The following is a 20,216-nucleotide window of genomic DNA, read 5'->3' as shown; positions in this document are numbered from 1 at the left end:
GGCGGCACGGACTTGGTGGGCCGAAAAGGCCTGTTTCCGGCTGTATATATATGATATGATATGATATGATAAACTCCCCCATTATCATCTTCATGTGGCTCCCTACTGCAGCTCTGCACTTGCTTGAACATTGCTGTGTGCTGAGACTGGCCTGATTAAAGTTCACAGACGCAGACTGTTTCTTTGCGAGTGACATTGTCAAGCTCGTATTTTTTTTCTAGATATGATCTTGACGTTTATGGCGCAGTCTGGAGGAAATGGTGAAGCTTACAGTGCAGAATTACGACTGCAAATGTTTGTAAGTCCACAACTGCCTGGAGATGTACTGCTTCGTGAAATTATTCTTTTATTATGAGCTCTAAATATATAATTGCTTCAACTGAATTTCAGATTAGACTTCAGTATCAAGACTGTTTAGTCAGTACAACGGAGGAGCAATTTCTACACTGTTTTGGAGCAGTTTTTAAATGATCTTATCTAATAAATGACAGAGTAGAGAAATATTGAACATATGTGTATTTTTACAATACTGGAGAGATTATTAGGAACAAGATTATTATTCAGGTTTTTACACCAATACACTGTTCTTAACAAAAATTTACCCATCATGTGAAACCTTATAAATAACAGATATAAATTAGATAACTTCAAGACCGAAAGTGAAAAACTTTTTTCATGACAAATTTTCATTGTTTTACCACCATTTTGGACACCAAAAATGGGACATAAAAACTCTGCCACATTTAGTCATGAATGTTTAATTCATAAATAAACATCATATGGCCCCTCATACATATACATTTTGATAATGATCTAGGGAAATATCTTCATCAATACCAGGAGAAAAATGCAGTAATATGTCTGGTATGCTGCCTAGCAAAGATCCGGTAACGGTCATTGTGCTTGGCGTCCATTGTCACAACGACCGATATCAGGGTCGGTACCTCCGTAAGTTAAACCACGGAGGCTTCAAACCTCTACTGCTTTTCACAAACCCCAACGTGGTATCCTATGGTAGTGGTGATTTTGGGGTGAGTTCATTTTTTTAAAAAAAATTCATATTTAATATATCAAAAACATCGTTGTGTCAAAAACACAACGACCGTTTATGATATATTTTCCGACTTTTTAAAGTCAATAAAAAATTTGGGGGCATAAATTGGTCATCAAAACTAAGAAACTGCCAATCTTCAGTTTGGCAACACTGTCTCTTGTTTACCTTTCGTACGGACCAAGTCGTTAACTTCATTCCTTCGTGTCAACTTCCGGAAGCTCCACAACGACCGTGACAGACAAAAACATCAGACCCATGTCAGCTACAAAGCTGTTACAGTGTCTATGTGAATGCTGTATGAATATAAACTTTCTCCAGGGGTCCCTGAACATGAAATGCCTTCAGTACGTCATAACAACAGTCTGAAGAACAAGGTATTTTTATTATATGTATGATTCAAATACCACTTGGTAATTTATTTCAAACTTTTCTTCAGACTGAGGAAGGGTCTCAACTCTCAACAGAGCCACTCCAGCACTCTGTGAAACATTACCTACCCACGCTCTCCAGAGACACTGCCCGACCCGCCAAGCCACTCCAGCACCCCGCGAAACGTCACCTACCCATGTCCTCCAGAGATGCTGCCCGAGCCGCCGAGCTACTCCAACATTCTGAAACGTCACCTATCAATGTTCTCCAGAGATGCTGCCTGACCTGCTGAGTTACTCCAGCACTCTGTAAAACGTTTCCTATTCATGTCCTCCAGAGATGCTGCCTGACCCGCTGAGTTCCTCCAGCACTCTGTGAAACGTCACCTATCCACGTTCTCCAGAGATGATGCCCGACCCACTGAGTTACTCCAGCACTGTGTGAAACGTCACCTATCCATGTTCTCCAGAGATGATGCCCGACCCACTGAGTTACTCCAGCACTCTATGAAACGTCACCTATCCATGTTTATACATAGTCCCCCCATTTCAGGACACCATAATGTTTGAGACATGTGGCTTCACAGGCGTTTGTAATTGCGCAGGTGTGTTTAATTGCCTCCTTAATGCAGGTATAAGAGAGTGCTCAGCACCTAGTCTTTCCTCCAGTCTTTCCATCACCTTTGGAAACTTTTATTGCTGTTTTATCAACATGAGGACCAAAGTTGTGCCAATGAAATTTGCCTTTACTTACAAATGAAGCCAAAGATACAATGTATTGTAACGTATGTTTTTCTTATATAACGCGCGTTGCGGTGTCCACTCAGATGGACGCATTCTATTACTTGATGAGGTGAATGAAGTGGAAAAGGTGTTTGCAATTTTATTGTTCCATGTGGTATTCATAAACATAGAAAGGAATAAGAAATACGTGCACTTACTGTGCCAACCAGGTCACTGGTGGACACCACGTGACAACCGTTAAACAAAATGTATTTGTGCATTCTGATGCCGTTTTCGGAAACTTCCCATCAATATACTATCCTTATATTTTTTGTTGAAACTATGTTAGTCATGAACCCAGTAGACAATAGGTGCAGGAGTAGGCCATTCGGCCCTTCAAGCCAGCACCGCTAATCAATGTGATCATGGCTGATCATTCTCAATCAGTACACAATCAGTACACAATAAAGGGCTTGTCAACTTTTTTGAAGGAATTTGAAATTTGACCCCCTATGTCACATTATTGTGTGCCAGTATTGTAAAAATACATATATTCTAAAACTCTTGTTTGTTCGCTTGTTCCTGAACTACAGCCAAAACGATACACGATAGCGCGACAATTTTAGGCCCACCTTACCGTCGTCCTGTGGAAGGATTTTCATTGAAATCGGTGTTGTATTTTTAAAGTTATTCACATTTAAAAGTTTTTAAAACCGCGCATGCGCAGTTGGGGCTCCGTTGATCTGGTACTTACGTAAGATGGCCGCCGCATTTGCGTGTGCGCAGAACAAATGCAGTTGGGGCCTGTTGAGCATGGCTCGGCTGCCTGTCTCTTTGGGGTGGGAGAGTCAGGCCTGGTGCCGAGGGAAGCAACCTGGGTCGGCCTGGACGTGGGTAATTGCGAGCCTGAGGTGGGCCAAGGGGAAAGGTGGCAGTGAGGCCTGGCGGTGGAGGTGGAAGCCGAGGCCTGGGCCTGCCCTTGGCTCCCCCGTCCCCCCTCCACTCCCTGGCCGGCTCAGCGCCGTCACCATGCCATCCACACTCCAGCGGCTCAGCAACAGTGGGAGAGCCGTCGCCGTCTACCACTGAACATCCCCGCATTGGGCCGGGACAAGACTCTTTCCCCTCTCCCACCCCCGTTCCACCAATGGCGGCCGGGAGGCGTGTTGCTACGGCAACCGTGGGTTGCTCCCGGGAGGGGGAGGGGTGGGTGGGCTGGAAGGGGGGAGTGGGGGAGGAAAGGGTGCTGCACCAATGCAGGAGTGGTTTGGGCCCAATGGGACCACTTGGTCTAGTTGTATAATGATATCAGCATTCCACCTAAAATCAAAGGTTTCACGTCCACCAAAGTACATTTTATATGACCCAGTTTCTGTTTTTGTCTTGTTTGTACAAAGGTGTAGCCATGGGCACTTACCATGGATAATATCGTAAACATGTAGGAAAGAACTACCTTGAAGAGATTTTGCAATGAGTATCCTAAATCTCCTATTTTTATCCTAAATTAATATCTTAAACGGTTCACTAAAAATAAACTCTCCAAATCTAAGGTTACTAAGCACACTGAAAAAAACTGCTCTAATATAATTCACGAGTTTGAAGATTAAAATTCCTCAAGGAGTATTAATCATTATATTAATCATCTAGCTTTCTGTTAATGAAAATATTTACAAAGTGATCATGATCAGCTGCCACACATTATGTAGCCAAAAAGGGAGAGTAGCTGACGGAACAGAGTGAGTCAGGCAGCATCTGTGGAGGGTATGATGAGGTGACGTATGAGGTCAGAACCCTTCCACTGACTGGAGAAGCGTCCCGACATGAAACATCGTCACTCCCATTCCTTCCACAGATGTTACCTAACTTGCTGAGTTACTCCAGCACTTTGTGTTTTGCTCAAAGAAGAGATGTGTTGTAAATGGTCCAAGTGAATTTAAGACCAGTTAGTACAGTTAGTAGCAAACCTAATTAATTTTTGAGTTTTGCAAGGGAGCAGGAGGCAGCAACAATGCAGCCTTTAATATAGGGACGAAAACATTTGGTAATGGTGCCAGGGTAGGTTTGAAATAAAGACTGCTCCATGTAGCTAACAAAGAGGCAGTCATAACTGGGCCCATTTGAATGTCTATGGCTACACCTTTAATTTGTAAACTGGGATGAATTAAAAGAGAAACTCTTGAGGGACGATCAATGGTATGAAAGTGTATAGGGACTGGAAACCCATGTGAAAGATGATGCCATCTTCCCCACCACCGATATCAGGCTATCTGGTCATGGCAGATGCAGTTTAATGTGGATAAATGTGAGGTTATCCACTTTGGTGGTTAGAATAGGAAGGCAGATTATTATCTGAATGGTGTCAAGTTAGGAAAAGGGAACGTTCAACGAGATCTGGGTGTCATAGTGCATCAGTCACTGTAAGGAAGCATGCAGGTACAGCAGGCAGTGAAGAAAGCCAATGGAATGTTGGCCTTCATAACAAGAGGAGTTGAGTATAGGAGCAAAGCGGTCCTTCTGCAGTTGTACAGACCCCTAGTGAGACCGCACCTGGAGTACTGTGTGCAGTTTTGATCTCAAAATGTGAGGAAGGATATTCTTGCTATTGAGGGCGTGCAGCGTAGGTTCACTAGGTTAATTCCCGGAATGGCGGGACTGTCGTATGTTGAACGACTGGAGCGACTAGGCCTGTATACACTGGAATTTAGAAGGATGAGAGGGGATCTTATTGAAACATATAAGATTATTAAGGGATTGGACACGTTAGAGGCAGGAAACATGTTCCCATTGTTGGGGGAGTCCAGAACCAGGGGCCACTGTTTAAGAATAAGGGGTAGGCCATTTAGAACGGAGATGAGGAAAAACTTTTCAGTCAGAGAGTTGTAAATCTGTGGAATTCTCTGCCTCAGAAGGCAGTGGAGGCCAATTCTCTGGATCCTTTCAAGAGATAGCTAGATAAAGATCTTAAAGATAGTGGAATCAGGGGGTATGGGGAGAAGGCAGGAACGGAGAACTGATTGTGAATGATCAGCCATGACTACATTGAATGGCGGTGCTAGCTCGAAGGGCCGAATGGCCTACTCCTGCACCTATTGTCTGTTGTCTATAATTCCCCGTTTTCTCTCTCGCTCCTTTCTTGAAAAGTGGGATAACATTAGCTACCCTCCAATCCACAGGAACTGATCCGTAATCTATTGAACATTGGAAAATGATCACCAATGAGTCCACGATTTCTTGAGCCACCTCCTTTAGTACCCTGGGATACAGACCATCAGGCCCTGGGGATTTATCCTTCAGTCCCATCAGTCTACCCAATACAAATCAAAATAGGACGTACAGGGTAAATGGTAGGGAATTGAGGAATGCAGTGGAACAGAGGGATCTGGGAATAACTGTGCATTGTTCCCTGAAGGTGGAATCTCATGTGGATAGGGTGGTGAAGAAGGCGTTTGGTATGCTTGCCTTTATAAATCAGAGCATCGAGTATAGAAGTTGGGATGTAATGTTAAAATTGTACAGGGCATTGGTGAGGCCGAATCTGGAGTATGGTGTGCAATTCTGGTCGCCAAATTATAGGAAGGATGTCGACAAAATGGAGAGAGTACAGAGGAGATTTACTAGAATGTTGCCTGGGTTTCAGCACTTAGGCTACAGAGAGAGGTTGAACAGGTTGGGTCTTTATTCTTTGGAGCGTAGAAGGTTGAGGGGGGACTTGATAGAGGTTTTTAAAATTTTGAGAGGGACGGACAGAGTTGACGTGGGTAGGCTTTTCCCTTTGAGAGTGGGGAAGATTCCAACAAGGGGACATAGCTTCAGAATTGAGGGACAAAGGTTTAGGGGTAACATGAGGGGGAACTTCTTTACTCAGAGGGTGGTGGCTGTATGGAATGGGCTTCTGGTGGAAGTGGTGGAGGCTGGCTCGATTTTATTATTTAAGAGTAAATTGGATAGGTATATGGATAAGGGGGATTAGAGGGTTATGGTCTGAGTGCAGGTAGATGAGACTAGGTCAGGGAGAATGGTCGGCGTGGACTGGTAGGGCCGGACAGGCCTGTTTCCATGCTGTGGTTGTTATATGTTATATGTTAATACAATTTCTCGCCTTTGCAAATTTCTTTCAGTTCTCTGTCTTCCTTGATCCTCTGTCCACTAGTTCATCTGGGAGATTGTTTGTGTCTTCCTTAGTGAAGACAGATCCAAAGTACCTGTTCTACCCTTCCGCCATTTCCTTGTTACCCATAATAATTTCACCCGTTTCTGCCTTCAAGGGACTCACATTTGTCTTTACTAATCTTTTTCTCTTAATATACCTAAAGAAGCTTTTACTGTCCTTCTTTATATTCTTGGCCAGCTTCGTTTCGTACCTCATCTTTTCAGCCCGTATTGCCCTTTTTGCTATCTTTTGTTCTTTGAAAGTTGCCCACTCCTCTGGCTTCCCACTACTCTTTGCTATCGTATACATCTTTTCTTTTAGCTTTATTCCATCTCTAACTTCCCTTATCAGCCACGGTTGCCTCTTACTCCCCTTAGAATCTTTCTTCCTCTTTGGAATGAAATGATCCTGCATCTTCTGGATTATGCCCAGAAATTCCTGCCATTGCTGTTCCATTGTCATTCCTGCTAGGATTCCTTTCCATTCGACCTTGGCCAGCTCCACTCTCATGCCTTCATAGTCCCCTTTGTTCAACTGCAACACTGACATTCCTGGTTTAACCTTCTTCCTCTCAAATTGCAAATTAAAACGAATCATATTATGGTCACTACCTCCAAGCGATTCCTTTACCTTGAGTTCCCTTATTAAATCTGGATCATTGGGCAACACTAAATCCAGAATTGCCTTCTCTCCAGTACAAGCTTCTCTAAGTATCCATCTCGGAGGCACACTACAAACTCCCTTTTTTGGGATCCAGAACCAACCTGATTTTCCCAGTCTACCTGCATATTGAAATCCCCCATATCTACAGTGGCATTACCTTTGTTACATGCCAATTTTAACTCCTGCTGCAACTTACACCCTATATCCAGGCTACTGTTTGGGGGTCTGTAGAGAACTCCCATTAGTGTCTTCTTACCTTTATAATTCCTCACCTCTATCCACAGTGATTCTACATCGTTAGTCCCAATGTCACCCCTTGCAAGGGACTGAATTCCATCCCTCACCAATAGAGTTACCCCACCTCCTCTGCCCAGGTGCCTGCCCTTTCTATAGGACGTATAACCCTGAATATTCAGTTCCCAGTCCTGATCCTTCTGAAGCCACGTCTCTGTAATCCCCACAATGTCATACCTACCAATCTCTAACTGAGCCTCAAGCTCATCCACTTTACTTCTTATACTTCGGGCATTCACATATAGTACTTTTAATCCTTTGCTCATCTCAGCTTCCACATCGATTCCTATTACACTTGGCCATTCTCTCCTATTGCTTCGTGAGCTTTCTGTCCTGTTAATTCTGGGGTGTTTCTTAATTATTCCTATACTCTCTTTCCCTTTAACTCCATCCTTGTCTATCCCATGTGGAACACAACCCCCACCATTTAATTTAAAACCACCCGTGTAGCAGTGATCTATCTACCCCTCAACCCCATTCCACTGCCTTCTCCCCATAACCCTTGACACCCTTACTAATCAAGAATCTGTCAATTGCTGCCTGTGACTGCGTGGGGTTTCTCTGAGATCTTTGCTTTCCTCCCACATTCCAAAGACGTACAGGTCTGTAGGTTAATTGGCTTGGTATAAATGTAAATTGTCCCTATTGTGTGTAGGAGAGTGTTAATGTGCGGGGTGATTGCTGGATGGTGTGAACTCGGTGGGCTGATGGCCTGTTTCCGCGCTGTATCTCTAAAGTAAAATCGAAACTAAACTATCATTTCCCCTCAGAATGTTATGCATCTAAGTGAGATCTCCTCTCATTTTGAAAATTCCATTGAGATTGTGCTCCTCATAGGATTATCACCTCTTCCCAGGAGGTACCAGTAAATCTGTGCTGCCTTGACTCTCAAGACAAATATATTCTTTATATTTTCTTTTTTAAATGAAATGTATTCTAATAATTAAATCTTTAATTATTAGAATTATTACAGAATTAAATCTAATAATTAAAATTTAAAAAATATTATTTTAAAATCAGGATACCAGAATTGCACAGTATTTCCAAATGATGCCAAACCAAAGCCTGATGTAAGCCCAGCTAGACATCCTTACTTTTTAACTTCAATTTCCCTTAATAAATGCCAGCATTTCATTTGCCTTCTCCATTGCTTGCACAATGCATACGTTTGCTTCCTATATTGCCTGAACTTGGACATTTTGGTACACAAATATTTATCAATTATACAATTGTAAAGAGTATTCCTGCCTTGCTATTTTTTCAATCCCTACAAGGCCACCCTTCACTCTCGTATGCTCCAGGAAAAAGTCCCAGTCTATCCAACATCTCTTTTTAACTCCCGATAAATTCATCATAATTTTTTTCCTGCACTCTTTCCAGCTTAATAACATCCTTCCTATAGCTGGGTGACCAGAACTGTGCACAATCCTACTAAGTGTGATTTCACCAACAACTTGTATAAGTGCAACATGATGTCCCAAACCCTCTAAATGCCCTAACTGATCACCACTGGGTGGCGCCACAGTGCAGCCTAACATCGTGGAGCTGGCGGCCTCTGCTGGAGACCGACTTCGGGAGTTCCAACTGCGGGAGCCTGCAAATTTACCATCATGGAGTTGACAATCCCTGTCGGCGATCGGCCTCGGAGCTCCAACCACGGGAGCCTGCGGACTTTAACATCGTGGAGCTCGCAGTTCCTGATTAGAGTGTCCAACTTCGGGAGCTCCAAGCCGCAGGAGCTTCGATCGCCCCGATGCGGGGGCTTTGATCACCAGCTGCGGGAGCTTCGATCGCCCCGACTGCGGATGGTTCAACTGCTCCAACCACGAGAGAATAAAGAGGAAGAAGATTTAACTTTATTGCCTTCCATCGTAGTGAGGAATGTGGCGAAATCTGCTTGGTGGATGTTTACGTTAACTTCCATCTAGTTGTGTGTCTTGTTGCTTTTTTTAGTACGGCTGTATGGTAATTCGAGTTTCACTGTACTTTAATTGGTAGACGTGACAATAAACAAACCTTTGATGAAAGAAGGGTCTCGACCCGAAACGTCACCCATTCCTTCTCTCCCGAGATGCTGCCTGACCTGCTGAGTTACTCCAGCATTTTGTGAATATACCAAATAACTTCCTCTACACCCTGTTTACCTGATGTTCTTTTTCAGGGAATTTTACTCTTGGTCTCAGTTCTACATCATTTTCCAGAGCCTTGCCATTTGCCATTTACTGTGACAGTTCTTCCCTGATTTAACGTTACAAAATGCAACACGTCACAGTTTTCCAAATAAAAATTCCATCAGCACGGATACACCTACGGGTTGCGTTCTCAGTCCCCTCATCCAATCTCTTTACACCTATGATTATGAGGCTAAACACTGCTCCAATACCATCTATACATTTGCAGATTACTCTATTGTTGTTGAACCAATTACAGTGATGAGGCAGCATGCAGGAGACAGATGGAAGATCACGGTGAGTGATGCTGCAATAATATCCTCTCAGTCATAGTCAACAAAAACAAGGAACTAATGATTGACTTCAGAAAGACGAAGTCATGTGACCTAATGCCAGCTTTTATTGGTTGTTCGGTGGATAACTTCAATTTCCTGGGCGTTAATAACTCAGATGAACTATCCTGGATTGCACATAGATGCAATCAAGAAAAAGATGTGCCACTGGCTCTCTACTTTCTTGGAATGATAAAGAAGTCATAAGGACAAAAACCTCCCTCAATGTCAGCAAGATGAAGGAGCTAGTTATTGACTCCAGGAAGCGTGGTGGAGTACATGCTCCAATCAGCATCAGTGGTGTAGATGTGGAAACGGTTGAGAGCTTCATGTTCCTTGGCATTGATGTTACCAAAGATCTCATGGACCAACCACATTGATGCAACAGCCAAGAAGGCACACCAGCGCCTCTACTTGCTGAGGAGACTCAGCAAATTCAGCATGTCTCCAATGACTCCTAGAAACTTCGACAGATGCACCGTAGACGTCATACTGTTAGGTTGCATCACAGCTTGGTTTGGGACAGCTCTATCCAAGACCAGAAGAAATTGCAGAGTTGTGGCCCAGTCCATTACACAGCCCAGCCTTCCCATCACCGACTCCATCTACACTTCACGCTGCAACCAACATAATCAAAGATTATGAAGAATGGTGCAGAATAAAGTTCTCAGCTGAATCTGAAAAAGGGTCCCCGCCCGAAAGTTCACCTATCCATGTTCCCCAGAGCTGCTGCCTGACCCACAGAGTTACTCCAGCACTTTGTGTCCTTTTTCTAACATAATCAAAGACTTGTCCCACCCTGATGACTCCTTCTTCACCCTGCTCCCACCCGGAAGACGGTACAGAAACTTGAAAGCACACACCACCAATCTCATGAACAGCTTCCTCCCCATTGTTATCAGGCATCTGAACGATTCTTCCATAAGCTAGGGCACTGTCTGTCATAGAGCGATACAGTGTGGAAACAGGCCCTTGGGCCCAACGTGCCCACTCCGGCCAGCGTGTCCTAGCTACACTAGTCCCATCTGCCAACATTTGGTCCATTTCTCTCCAAACCTGTCCTATCCATGTACCTGTCTAACAGTTTGTTGAATGTTGGGATAGTTCCTGTCTCAACTACCTCCTCTGGCAGCCTCTTCCATATACACACTACCCTTTGTGTGAAAAAGTTACCCCTCAGATTCCTATTAAATCTTTTCCCCTTAAGCCTATGTCCTCTGGACCTCTATTCAACTCTGGGCAAGAGACTCTGGGCATCTACCCGATCTATTCCTCTCATTATTCTGATTTACCTTTACCCCATTGCGGATATTGGACTTTGTCTAGGGAACTGATGCGCTACCATGTTGAGACCTATATTTTGACCTTTGCTCTATTGTAGTTGAGTTTGAACTGATTGTATCTATGCTTGAAAGAAAAGAGTAGAAACACAGGCAGATGGTCAGATTTTGCATAATGCATTCAGGGGGTGGGAGGAGTTGGTATTTTTGATGGTTTCGTTGTGGTCAAGGGTATTTGGGCTTTTGTTGAGATGCAAGACATGCCTTCCATGTCAGGAATTTTCAATGAGTCAGCGATCTGTGAATGGGCCATAATTGTGGCCACTTGCAGTGTTCTACAACTCCTCATTGGAGTGCATTAGCACAAGGTGAAAAGGGTGATTCCTCTTAGATTTGGTGAATGACAATGGTGGACAGACGAAAGCGGAACCAATAAAATGCCTGCCAAGTAATGGCTCAGAGCTGCTGATGTTTGAGTATGTATGAGGTGATAGAGTAAACTTGGGAAGGCAGGGTGAAAGGGAGTATAGTTCTTAAACCTACTATCTTTGATCATTAAGGGGTACAAAATGCAGAACTGTACAGCACAGGAATAGTCCCCACTATGTCTGAGCTGACAATGATGCCAATCTAACTAATCCCATCTGCCTGCACATGGTCTGTATCCCTCTATTCCCAACCTGTTCCTGTATTTGCCTAAATGCCTCTTAAACTGTTATTGTATTTGCTTCCACCACCTCCCATGGCAGCGCGTTCCAGACATCCAATAGTCTGTGTGAAGAAACATTGCTCCACACATTTCCGTTAAACTTCCTCCCTCTCACCTTTAAGCTATGCCTCTGGTATTTGATATTTCCTGGGGGGAAAAAACTGATTGTCTACCTTATCTATGCCTCTAATATGTTTTTATAATAGTGGGTTGTGGATTTGGATGTCATTGTTGAGTTACCACGTCGCATCTTGTATGTAGAATGCATTACAGGTGGAAGAAATGTATGTTTAGAGTGGTTGATGGAGAATCAGTCCAGTGGACTGCTTTGTCCTGGATGGTGTTGCCATAATCAAGGAGTTGTACAGCATAGAAACAGACCATTTGTACCACCACATCAATGTCGACCATCATGCCTATTTATACTAACTCCACTTGCCTGCGTAAATACCATCTCCCGTATGGGAGCTAAGATGTCTCTTAAATGTCATTACTGTTCCTGTCTCCATCACTTTCCCTGGCACCTCAATCCAGATGCCAACTACCCTTTGGGGTAAAATGTATCCCCTCTAATTCTCCCTCATCCACTAAACCTATGTTATTTAGCTTTAGACATCCCCACTATAGGAAAAGACGAGGAGGTTCTACCCTATCTATGCCTCTCAAATGGAAGGCATGTCACCTCTCAGCCTGCTTTGCTTCAGGGAAAACAAGTCCAGTTTGAGAGTTGTTGAAGCTGCAGTCATTCCAGACAAGCAGAGAATAGTTCATCCGACACAACGTGCTGGAGTGATTCAGCGGGTCAGGCAGCATCTCTGAAGAATATGGATAAATGACGTTTCGGGTTGGGATCCTTCTTCAGACTTGAGTCTGATTCTCCATCAACCACCCTAAACATACATTTCCTCCACCTGAAGAAGGGTCCCAACCGATAGGTCTCACCTTCCTAAGTTCTCCAGAGAAGCTGCCTGACCCACTGAGTTATACCAGCACTTTGTGTCCTTTTGTGTAAACTGACATCTGCAGTTCCTTGTTCGTACAATGGTTGACCTGATCCTGACTACTTATGTCTCCGAAATAATGTTTACAACTCATTCACAGGATTTGGGCACCATTGGAAAATCCACGTTACTATCTGCCGTTGAACCAAGAGGCTTGTTGGACCGCTTCAAAGATAGTTAAAGAACTGGAGTCACATGGTGGTCAGCCCAGGTAAGAGTGAATCACATGATAATTTATAATAATTAGACAATTCTGCTAATTAGAGTTGGAAATTAAAAAACCCAGCTGCCATCATAACATTTTAACAACTGTCTCAGGATCATTGGTTTGGTTTTCTGGATTACAACACTGGAAAATTAACCATTATGTTGTACCCAGATGTACAAAGACTAAAATGAATCTGAGAGATGAGTTACTTTGAATACCAAGCTCTGACCTGCTCTTGCATCTATTGTGTTGTAACAGCAGTAGGGAGGTTGGGGATATCATCAAGCAGGAAATTAGGGATGCGTGTAACAAAGGTACAGCAGTTATCATGGGTGACTTTAACCTACATATAGATTGGGCCAACCAAATTGGTAGCAGTGCTGAGGAGGAGGATTCTCAGGAATGTTTTTTTAAACCAATATGTAGAAGAACAGACTAGAGGGCAGGCCATCCTAGACTGGGTATTGTGTAATGAGGAAGGATTAGTTAGCGATCTTTTTGTGCAGAGCCCCTTGGGCAACAATGACCATAATATGGTGGAATTCTATATTAGGATGGAGAGTGACACGATTAATTCAGAGACTAGGGTCCAGAACTTAAAGAAAGGAGACTTTGAAGGTATGAGACGGAAATTGGCTAGGATAGACTGGCAAATTATGCTTAAAGGGCTGACGGTGGTGATGCAATGGCAAACATTTAAAGACTGCATGGATGAACTCCAAAAATTGTTCATCCCTGTCTGGCAAACACAATAAAACGGGAAGGTGGCTCAACCGTGGCTAACGAGGGAAATCAAGGATAGTGTTAAATCCAAGGAAAAGGCATATAAATTGGCCAGAGGAAGCAGCAAACCAGAGGACTGAGAGAAATTTAGAACTCAACAGAGGAGGACAAAGGGGTTAATTAAGAGGGGGAAAGAAGAGCATGAAAGAAAGCTTGCGGGGAATATAAAAACTGACTCTAAAAACTTCTTTAGATATGTAAAAAGGAATAGATTAGTGAAGACAAATGTAGGTCCCTTGTAGGACCAATGAGAGACAGGCGAATTTATAATGGGAAGCAGAGAAATGGCAGAACAGTTAAACGAGTACTTTGGATCTGTCTTCACTAAGGAAGACACAAACAATCTCCCAGAAATACTAGGGGACCGAGGATCTAGTGGGAGGGAGGAACTGAAGGGAATCTACATTAGTCAGGAAATGGTGTTAGTTAAACTGTTGGAACCAAAAGCAGATAAACCCCCAGGGCCTGATGGTCTGAATCCCAGAGTACTCAAGGAGGTGGCCCTAGAAATCGTGGATGCATTGGTGATCATTTTCCAATGTTCTCTGGACTCTGAATCAGTTCCTGTGGACTGGAGGGTAGCCAATGTAACTCCACTTTTTAAGAAAGGAGGGAGCGAGAAAACAGGGAATTATAGACCAGTTAGCCATACATCGGTAGTGGGGAAGATGCTTGAGTCGATTGTTAAAGATGTTTTCGCAGTGCATTTGGAATGCAGTGACAGGATCGGTCAAAGTCAGCATGGATTTCAAGTCAAGTCAAGTTTATTTGTCACATACACATAAATGTGCAGTGAAATGAAAAATTACCCACAGTCCAACAACAAGAGCAATAAAAATAAGCAATAACACACACAATCAAACAAAAAGAAACATCCATCACAGTGAGTCTCCTCCAGTCACTTCCTCACTGTGATGGAAGGCCAGAATGTCTTTTCTCTTCCCCTGCCGTCTTCTCCCGCGGTCAGGCTGTTGTAGTTGCCACGTTCCAGGCCGCGCCGGACGGTGAAAGGTCCGCAGCGGGCCGACCCAAGCCCCAAAGACGCTGCTGCTGCTGCTGCCGCTGCACGTCGGGGCGGTCGGGGCTCCCGACATTGAAGGGGAAATCATGCTTGACTAATCTTCTGGAATTTTTTGAGGATGTAACATGGAAAAGGGAGAGCCAGTGGATGTGGTGTATCTGGACTTTCAAAAAGCCTTTGACAAGGCCCCACTCAAGAGATTAGTGAGCAAAATTAAAGCACATGGTATGGGGGGTGGGGTCTTGACATGGATAGAGAACTGGTTGGCAGACAGGAAGCAAAGAGTAGGAATTAATGGGTCCTTTTCAGAATGACAGGCAGTGACTAGTGGGGTGCTGCAAGGCTCAGTGCTGGGACCCCAGTTATTTACAATAAATATTAACAATTTAGACGTGGGAATTAAATTGGACATCTCAAAGTTTGCGGATGACACAAGGCTGGGTGAATTGCGATGAGGATGCTATGAGGTTGCAGGGTGACTTGGATAGGTTGGGTGAGTGGGCTGATGCATGGCAGATCCAGTATAATGTGGATAAATGTGAGGTTATCCACTTTGGTGGCAAGAACAGGAAGGCAAATTTTTGAATCAATAGTCAATAGTCGTTTATTTGTCACATACACATAAATGTGTAGTGAAATGAAACATTACCCGCAGTTGAACAATAAGACCAATAAGATTAATCAATAAAAATGCAATAACACATACAATCACAACTAACACCAAACAAAAAGAAACATCCATCACAGTGAGTCTCCTCCAGTCCCTCCTCACTGTGATGGAAGGCCAGAATGTCTTTTTCTCTTCCCCTGCCGTCTTGTCCCGCGGTCAGGCTGTTGGAGTTGCCACGTCGGGGCGGTCGGGGCTCCCGATATTGAAGCCCCCGCTGGGCGGTGAAAAATCCCGCGGCCTATTTCAGGCCGCGCCGGATGGTGAAGGGTCCGTGGCGGGCCGACCCAAGCCCCGCGATTCGGGGCGGGCAAACACGCTGCCTCTGCCGCTGCCGGAGCTCCCGATGTCGGCCCCCATCCAGGGGCCTGCGGGCTTCCGACGTCCACGCGGCCCGCGCCGGAGCCTCCGGAGACGAGTCGCAGCCGTTCCCGCAGCATCCGCAGGCAGCCAGCGCCACAGGTGGTGAGTCCGGGCCGCGGGCTCTGTGAACCAGAGCCCCAGGGTGGTCCCAGGTGCATGGCCGGTGGTAGGCCGCAACGGGAACGGAGACACGACACAGAAACAAAGGTCGCGTCTCCGTTCGGGAGAGAGAATGTTACAGTTCCCGTTCCCTCCCACCCCCCCCCCCCCCCAAAACATAACATACAACACTACATCATATTAAAACTACAATTCATACAAAAACAACAAAAAACACAAAAGACAGACGGACTGCAGGCAAGCCGCAGCTGCGACGGCAGCGCTGGCTCCTCCTATGAGCTGAAGACCAGAAGGGTTTGCGGGACTTAGGAAAAGGAGATGTACAACGAGACCTGGGTATGCTCGTACATCAGTCACTGAACGTAAGCATGCAGGTACAGCATGCAGTGAAGAAAACTAATGGCATATTGGCCTTCATGCGAGAGGATTTGAGTTTAGGAGCAGGGAGGTCCTACTGCAGTTGTACAGGGCCCTAGTGAGACGGCACTTGGAGTATAAGGGGGCCATTTAGGACTGAGATAAGGAAACATTTTTTCACCCAGAGAGTTGTCTGTTAGATTGTGCACATCGGGTTGATTGCATCTGTCGAAACAGGGTGGACCACGTGAAGGTTGCAATCTCCCAACCTGGGAGCAAAGGTCAACATCATCAGGAAACTTGCAGGCAACAGTGGGGATCCAATGCACACACCCTCCATACCGCAAGCTTAGCCCTAGTCTACTCAACGGCCGAGTTTTGCTCAACAGCTTGGGCTAATAGCTGCCACACCAAACGAGTTGACACTGTCCTTAACTCTGCAATACGGGTCATCACAGGGATGCTTAAGTCAACACCTTTGCAGTGGCTCCCTGTCCTCTCTCACATCGCCCCTCCCAGCATACACAGAAGGGAGAGGATGTTGAAAGATTGGTGCACCATCGAGGCTAACCCTGACCTTCCCATCCATGCTGACTTGAACAATCTGCCCAACATGCGCCTGAAGTCCCACAAACCCTTCTGGTCTTCAGCCAAATCCCTGGAAGACTTTGACCCCAAGACTGAGTGGCGCAGAGCCTGGAAAGATGCCAACACCAATAACGGAGAGGTGATCACAGACCCCACAGTGAAACCACCGGGATTTGACCTCCATCGCAAGCAATGGCTAACCCTGAACAGGACCCGCATCCTCCATGCAAGAACAGCCCATCACCTGCACAAGTGGGGGATGACAGACAGCCCTGCTTGCGACTGCGGATATCCAGACCAGACCATCCCACACATGGTGAATGGCGGCTCACTGAGGCTTTTCCCTAGTGGCATCAAGGCCATCCACCCAGCAACTGATGCTGCCCTGGCCTGGATGTCTACCCTTGACCTACAACTTTAGACTGTGCACGCCATACGCAAGAAGACCCAGAGAGTTGTGAATCTGTGGAATTCTCTCCCACAGAAGGCACTGGAGGCCACTGGATGTTTTCAGGAGAGAGTTAGATTTCGCTCTTAGGGCTAAAGGAATCAAGGGAGACACAAAATGCTGGAATAACTCAGCGGATTAGGCAGCATCTCGGGAGAGAAGGAATGGGTGACGTTTCAAGAACATTAGTCTGAAGAAGGGTCTCAACCCGAAACGCCACCTATTCCTTCTCTCCTGAGATGCTGCCTGACCCGCTGAGTTACTCCAACATTTTGTGTCTACCTTCGATTTAAACCAGCATCCGCAGTTTTTTTTCCTATCAAGAGAGATGGGGGGAAAGCAGGAACGGGGTACTGATTTTAGATGATCAGCCATGATCATATTGAATAGCTGGCTCAAATCAGAATCAGAATAACCTTTATTGTCATCCAAAAAAACAAGTCTTTTGGATGAAATTCCGTTACCCACAGTCCAACAATAAGAGCAATAGAAATAAGCAATAACACACACTTTCATAAACCAACGCAAAAAAAAACAAAAAAGCATCCATCACAGTGAGTCTCCTCCAGTTACTTCCTCACTGTCATGGAAGGCCAGAATGTCATTTCTCTTCCCCTGCCGTCTTCTCCCGCGGTCAGGCTGTTGAACTTGCCACGTCGGGGCGGTCGTGGCTCCCGACATTGAAGCCCCCGCCGGGCAGAGAAAAATCGCGCGTCCGGTTCCAGGCTGCGCCGGACGGTGAAAGGTCCACAGCGGGCCGACCCAAGTCCCGCGATTCGGGGCGGGCGAAGATGCTGCCGCTGCCGGAGCTCCCGATGTCGGCCCCCACCCAGGGTGGGGCCTGCGAGCTTCCGATATCCATGCGGCCCGCGGCCAAAGATTTCGGGGGCCTCCGAAGGCGAGTCGCAGCCGCACTCACAGCGCCACCACAGCCTCCGAAGGCAGGCAGCTCCGCAGATGGTCCCAGGTGGAGGCCGCCAGCTCCAGGTGTTTGGCCGATGGTAGGCCACAGCGGAAACGGAGACACCACCCAGAAAACAAAGGTCAAGTCTCCGTACAGAAGAGACAATTTTACAGTACCCCCCCCACATAGTACACAACCACAAAAAACACCACATCATATCTAAACACTACAATTGCTGGCTGTACTCAACAGTGATTGCTACCTCATTATATTTGAGTATTGCCTGTGCTCTCGCTCCATGACCACCGTCTTCTACAAATGCCTCTAATTTCCATCCGTACATTGACACTTTAACTGCATCTGCGATTGTAAACGTTATCCTGCCTGCTGTGCATCTGTAAAATGCAAACCCAGAAGTTAAAATGTATTTGCTTATATTTATCTGTGTTCATGTGATCACAGATTCTGACCCGCACCGTTTTGCTCACTAATTTCATCCCTATTTAAAAGCCTTCATTTTACCACCCAATGAATTTCATAATTAAGTCTGTGACCTGTTGTTGTTGGTATACACTGATGCCAGATTGGATGTTTTGCTTTGTAAACTTTGTACTGTGTATTTTATTGTTCACTAGACTAAGTTGGGCCCAAACCTCTCCTGCATTGGTGCAGCACCCTCTCCTACCCCCCTCCCAATAGACAATAGGTGCAGGAGTAGGCCATTCGGCCCTTAGAGCCAGCACCGCCATTCAATGTGATCATGGCTGATCATTCTCAATCAGTACCCCGTTCCTGCTTTCTCCCCATACCCCCTGACTCCGCTATCCTTAAGAGCTCTATCTAGCTCTCTCTTGAATGTATTCAGAGAATTGGCCTCCACTGCCCTCTGAGGCAGAGAATTCCACAGATTCACAACTCTCTGACTAAAAAAGTTTTTCCTCATCTCTGTTCTAAATGGCCTACCCCTTATTCTTAAACTGTGGCCCCTGGTTCTGGACTCCCCCAACATTGGGAACATGTTTCCTGCCTCTAACATGTCCAACCCCTTAATAATCTTATACGTTTCGATAAGATCCCCTCTCATCCTTCTAAATTCCTCCCCTCCCCCTCCTCCCCCCCTCCCCTCCCCACTTCCCCTTCCCCCGCTCCATCCCCCTCAACACCCCTGATCCACTCTCCTCCCCCTTTCCCTTCCTCCCTCGCTCCTCCCTCCCTACGAGATAGATTTAAACTTTAAAATGTGCATAACTTTAAAAATATAACACCAATTTCAATAAAACTACTTGCTTTACCATTAAAGCGATGACAGTGAGTAAGGTGGGCCTAAAATTGTCACGCTATCGTGTACCGTTTTGGCTGTAGTTCTATCACAAATAAACAAACAAACGAGAGTTTTAGTATATAGATGGCATGACAACTAATATCCCCAGGTGTAAAAGTAAATGACAAAAGTTATTGCTGGTGTTCCTTCTATGTGTTGGTGTCACTGCACGGTGGTGATATGTTTTACATTGAAAGCTCTGTGCTGAAGCCCGTTGTTTTTGCTAATGTGAATGTGAAAGGACTGGAAATGGGTCTATTTGTGTCACTGTATCAAAACGCCCTTGAAAGGAGAGCGAGGACGGAGGAGGGTGAAGGCTGGAATATAAAGCTGAGCTGCTTGCTCTCTATTGAATCCAGAAACCTCCTTTCAATTGGAAGGATAATAAACAGCATTCCAGACAACAGGAGAGATCGGCATGGTGTCTTGCCTCTCCGTTCTCCTTCAAACTGCTTTCTGCTTTGAGAAGTGAAAACCAAGCCTTGATTTACTGGAATGCTGGTGAGTGAACACAGGAGCATTCCTAATGGACTGCTGTGGAATTGCTGACCACCATATTGGAACTGGTAAGTATCTAACAGTGATAAGTATTTTGCCAGCTCTGGACTAGCCAGCAAGATTGTGGTGGTGGAGGGTGCTGTCGTTTAATGAACAGCAACTCTGACAGATATTCAGAGTACATTCAGAGTAA

At 45.3% G+C, this 20,216-nt stretch overlaps 1 protein-coding gene across 4 annotated transcripts in view; it reads left to right on the top strand.

Annotated features, from left to right (window-relative positions):
• Positions 1-222: 222 nt before the first annotated feature.
• LOC144596438 (protein EFR3 homolog B-like) overlaps positions 223-20,216 on the top strand; it is a 100,502-nt gene continuing 80,508 nt past the window's right edge. Inside the window, exons 1-3 of one of the 4 annotated variants that reach the window (XM_078404679.1) lie at positions 223-298; positions 12,846-12,956; positions 19,885-20,091. In XM_078404679.1, the coding sequence (XP_078260805.1) occupies positions 20,052-20,091 (40 nt within the window). In that variant the 5' untranslated portion in view covers positions 223-298; positions 12,846-12,956; positions 19,885-20,051. Of the gene's footprint in view, positions 299-12,845; positions 12,957-19,837; positions 20,092-20,216 lie in introns of those variants that run through there. The other 3 variants (XM_078404680.1, XM_078404681.1, XM_078404678.1) reach the window with 3 other exon arrangements.

Source organism: Rhinoraja longicauda, chromosome 9 (genome assembly GCF_053455715.1).
Source record: "Rhinoraja longicauda isolate Sanriku21f chromosome 9, sRhiLon1.1, whole genome shotgun sequence".
Lineage (NCBI taxonomy): Eukaryota > Metazoa > Chordata > Chondrichthyes > Rajiformes > Arhynchobatidae > Rhinoraja > Rhinoraja longicauda.
This window is presented reverse-complemented; position numbering and strand designations above follow the sequence as displayed.